The following is a 4,873-nucleotide window of genomic DNA, read 5'->3' as shown; positions in this document are numbered from 1 at the left end:
CCCTGTGTCCCTTCTGCTGACTCTGTCCACCCTGTACCTGTTAGATGAGGACCTCAAAGGGTCCCAGGCAGAGGCCCCTCTTCCAGCAGCATCTGGTGAAGCCTCTGAGAAAGCCCCGCCCTCAGGGCCAGGCCTTTCTCTGTGTGTCAGGGAGCAGCAGCCGCTCAGCAGCCTGAGCTCGGTGCTGCTCTATCGCACGGCCCCAGAGGACCTGCGGCTGGTCTTCTATGATGAGGTGTGTGCGTGTGTGCGTGCGTGTGTATGGGAGAGAAATGGGGTTGGAAGTGGTGTGTAGTGGGGGAAATGGGTCTAGGAAGGCTAGGAATCGTGGCAGTATGGAACTTGCTACAGACAGAAGTAGGGTGCAAGGAACTGGAGGCTCACTGGGTTTGGACAGCAGCAAGTAGAGGTGGATGCAGCTTTAAGTGGTGAAAACATCATGGACTTGGAACCCAGCCTTGCGCTTGCTGGGAGGCCTTGAGCGAAGCACCTGAAGCTGCTGCTGCAGGTTTGCATTTGCTTTGGCTTTTGTGCCAGACATTTGATTTTTACAACCTGCATGTGAGGAGGTGCTATTATGAGTCCTATGACAGATGAGGAAACAGGTTTGGGGATGTTAATCAGCTTGCCCAGGTCACAAGCGGCAGAGCTGAGAACAGAACCCCAAGCAATTCCTTGGAATTGACTCCAGAACTTCCATTCTGGAAAACAGGGAAGATTGAAGAAACAGGAGAGTAAATGTGAGAGCCTGTGGGGCCCTTCAGTAAGTGTTGATTGGGTTCTATTTAAAAAGTCAGGATCTTTGACAGGGAGTGGCACAGGCTTGGGGAAGGGAAGAGGCCATGAGCCGGGGAGGGGCCGCGGGTCCTTTCCGAGACCTTCCCTCCCCGCTGCTCTGGTGCGGCCCTCTGTGAGTCTTGCCTGACCACTGCTTGTTCTGCCAGGTGTCTCGGCTGGAGAGTTTTTGGGCGCTTCGCGTTGTGTGTCTGGAGCAGCTGACGGCCCTGCTGGCCTGGGTCCGGGAGCCCTGGGAGCAGTTGTTTTCCATTGGACTCCGAACTATGACCCAGGAAACTCTAGACCTTGACCGCTAAGGCCTTCCCTGGCCTCAGGAGCCGTGGTTGCAGATGTTCTCTCTCCAGACTCCGGCTGTGGACTTCCCCGGCCTTTGAGCCCTGGCCAGAGAGGCCCAATAGGACCCACAGCTCCAAGGACGGGTGAGAGAAGTGGCTGGGCCTCCGGATGATCTGGCCCGAGGGGACAGGCTAAGTGGTCAGTAGGACTGTTTGTGCTGCACTTTTTCTCAGGTATCAATAAAGCCGTTTTCATTCTAGATGTCCTGGATGTCCTTAGATGTGTCACTTGTAAGGCCTGTGGTTCTTCTGTCTCTTTTAACAGAAATTGCCCCGCCTGTAGCTCTTCCCCAGTGGGCACCTCAGGCAGCCTTGTTTGTACTGTGAAACCCAGTCACCAACCCACTTCCACACCCAATGATGAGATCAAGTAGGACTCCTGACCCATGGGCACCAGTTCGCAGACAACGGCTCCTGTCATGTGGCCCAGCATGGAAATCACTGCAAAACAAATAGCTGGGCCAGTTAGATTCTCACTCTTAAATTTCATTTGGCAACTAATGAGGCCCTGAGGCCATTGGCAGCAGGGGCCGCTATGACAGGAACTGGGAAGAGGGTGTGTGGAGCTGGGACTGACATCCAGTGGTTTTCACCTTTGCCTTCCCTCAGTGCTGCCTCACTCAGCTCAGGGGCCTGGCTGCGCCCACCCCACTCCTTTACCTCTTTCTGTGGCCAGGGGGATTGGTTTGGGAATGCTCACGTGGCCCGTTTGGCCACCAAGGCCCAGTCCTGGCCTTTTGCTGGAGCGACTAAGGAAGAGGCAAGTTTCCCCCATGAGGGTTGCTGAGAGGATCAGCCTGCAGCCGCTGGCCCTGAGGGGAGAGCTTTCCTGAGCTGGCAGCATGCAGAGAGGGGAAGACAGAGCTGAGAGGTGGAACGAGCAGGGACATGTCCTGGCAGTGTCCAGAGTCCCTGGTCTAATTGTGCCTGGAGGCAGATAACCCCTGGAATTATAGGTCATGTGAGCTGAAGGAAACCCCTTCTTGTTAATTTTTGGCTTAAGCTAATTTGAGCCAAATATGAGCTGCTGAAAGGGTCATAAGTGCATCAGCCCGGTTGTGACGAGCCAGCCTGAGCAGGGATCTGCTTCTTGCACCCAAGTGGGAGTCGTGGTGCCTACACAGTGCACAGTGCGTAGAGGCCCTGATAGGAGGGCTTGGGGAGGGACTGTTAGGGACGCAAGTCAAGCTGCCCTTGAGCCCAAAAGCTAGGCTCTGGCTGACTGCGTGCGTGCATGGGTGCGTGTGCATGTGCGCGTGCGTGTGTGTGTGTGTGTGTGTCTCGGGGGCGGGGGCGGTGTTGAGTACTAATGGATGCATCTCATTTAGGGAGCATTTACATGCCAGGCAATGAGCTAAGTGCTTAAAGATCTGCTCCTCACAGGGGTCCTTGGCAGTGGGTGGCATCTTGTTACAGGTGAGGAAAGAGACTTAGAGGAGTTAAATGACTTGCTCAAGGTCATGTCAGTAAATGATGAGTCTAGGTTTGTATGACTTCAGAGCCTGGGCTGTCAGCAAACTATGGGGCTGGACTGCTTCCCCCTTCCCTGCAAAGGATGGGCCTGTGTGCCCAGGCCCTGTTACGGAGAGGGGTCGCTGTCTACCCTGCTCTGGGTTGGGGTCCTCCTGAATAACCCTAGGCTTGTCCAGGACAGGCAGGCTCGGATGCACTATATCTGAAGCTTCTCTTTCCTCCAGAGTGTGGTGAGATGTTAGGTGAAATATTAATTTGTGGGTGATTTTCATCCCTCCCAACCTGAACTGGAGAGAACAGAGATGCCAGATCTTTAGGTTTCAATTGAAAGAGCTAAACTGTAAGAGATTGGAAAGGGACCATAAAGAGGGAAGAGCTCTGGAGTGGGGAGAGGGGAGGAAGCAGTGTAGGAGCAATTCCCTTGACACGGGTGGGCTCTTCTTGTGCCTTGCGGTTCGTAGTTAGGGAGGATAGTGACCTGTCAGATGCTCCCCATGCTACCGGAGCAGATGGAGATGGCAGTTTGGAAGGACCTGGCGGGATAGGGCTGGTGACAGTTGTCTAGATTTCTCTTGCCTGGAGAAAGGAGGCAGCCCAGAGGATCTTGTGGGCCCTGGAAGTCAGCTGAGAGCCTGCTGGAGAGTGTGCTGGGGTCACTGCAGGAGGATGGGAGTGGGCCCAGCCCACAAACAGGGATGCGGCTCAATTAGACTTGAACTGATTGAGTTTAAGTCACTAATTGGGCTGAGTTTACTTGAATGCTACAGGTTAACTTTTCTGTTGGTTGAAAATGGGGACTCATTATAAGGATGAAGTTGAGCTATAGAGAAAAAGTTACATTTTTGCATACTCGAATTTGGGAGACTGCTATGTTTCCTGTTCCCTTTGGAAAGGTCAACATCGAAGGGTTTGGAAGATGTAGACCTAGAGGGCGAGGGCGGTGGTCCTTCCGCAGAGATCTGGGGTTACTCCTCCCTCCACAGGGGGCCTTTGACTTAGGGTTCCTGGGAGATACTTGTGTTCTGATAGCTTAGGCCTCACTGTAAAGCTTCATTTTGGGGAAGTCTAAGATGGGGCCTCCCTGGGTGGTGGGTGGGGTGGGGCAACGGGGAGGTGGTTGTAGAAGGCTGGAGAGACTTAAATCCCCCTGGGGCCCAGTTCCAACCTTGACCCAGCCAGTCCTCTGCAAAGCCCTGGGGCCTGGGAAGGTAGAATCAACCCCCTGGAGGACAGTCGCTCAGCCTCAGGCCCTACTCATGAAGGACTGAAAGTTCAATAGCAAAGCCCCTGGATTCTGAGGATGGAGAGGACTGCCGGCTCCAGGAAGGGGAAAGCTGCAAGGGTGTCGACGGCCCACACTTACCAGCTCTGCCTTTTCCGAGCCCCGTGTGGGTCAGCATTATTCCTGTCCTGAAATGTGTGCATTACATGTTCATTCATAAATACACTGAATGGATTGATTTGTTTGTACCTTCACTCAGTAGAGCTTAGTAGGATGCAGGTCCTGCCACAGAGCCCATTAATGCATATGCCAGGGCAGCAGGGGTTCCCCAGGGGCTCATAAACTACCCCCATGAAAGCAGCTCCCTTCTCTAGGTCAGGACTGGGGAGGGGCTGGTGGGGCTCGTATTTATACTCCCTTGAAGATTTATAGAGGAACACGTCTAAACAATGGCGAAGGCGATAATCTAACAGCGAGGGCTTAGTGAGCCCTTACTATGTTCCAGACATTGTTTAAAGCAGCTCATCTTCCCTGGTGTTTCTTACGCTCCTTTGATCACAAGACACAGAGCCAATTAGCTTAAGAAAAGAGCCCTCCGTGTACACACGTGACCCTGACCTGGAAGGCTGGTGCCGAGGCCCCAGACACGGGGCTTCTCCTGTCTCTTGGAGCCTGATGGTTTTTCTCTCCTCTCCCCACCAGGGCCCTGGGCTGATCTGGTGGGAGATTGGGGAGGAAACGGTGTGACTCTTGGAACTACCCAGCTGGGAAATGCTGGCTGGGGTAGAGGCCCCTTGGTGACAAGCTTGCAAAGGGGTGGAGGGGCCCAGAAAGGGCTGTGCAGAGGTTCGGAAAAGAAGTTCACCTACTTCTGTTTTGCTGGCCTGAATTTTTAATTGAAGCAAATTAAAACTTCCCAAAAATATTAGTCCTCTTTCCTGGCAGTGTGCACACCCCCTTCCCTGTCAGTGATTTTGCACCCTCTTCGAACAAGAGCTAGTTCTGGTCCTGAAGAAGGCGTTCCTCAGCCTCTGGCCCAGAGCAA

The 4,873-nt window shown here is 53.7% G+C and overlaps 1 protein-coding gene across 1 annotated transcript in view; it reads left to right on the top strand.

Annotated features, from left to right (window-relative positions):
• STK11IP (serine/threonine kinase 11 interacting protein) overlaps positions 1–1,333 on the top strand; it is a 14,297-nt gene extending 12,964 nt beyond the window's left edge. The window contains exons 24-25 of the mRNA XM_006906678.3: positions 1–235; positions 945–1,333. Of these exons, the coding sequence (XP_006906740.1) occupies positions 1–235; positions 945–1,094 (385 nt within the window). The 3' untranslated portion in view covers positions 1,095–1,333. The remainder of the gene's footprint in view (positions 236–944) is intronic.
• Positions 1,334–4,873: the final 3,540 nt, after the last annotated feature.

The sequence above is a fragment of the Pteropus alecto genome, unplaced genomic scaffold (assembly GCF_000325575.1).
Source record: "Pteropus alecto unplaced genomic scaffold, ASM32557v1 scaffold110, whole genome shotgun sequence".
NCBI lineage: Eukaryota > Metazoa > Chordata > Mammalia > Chiroptera > Pteropodidae > Pteropus > Pteropus alecto.
The sequence above is the reverse complement of the archived record's forward strand: the minus strand, read 5'-3'. Positions and strand labels throughout refer to the sequence as shown.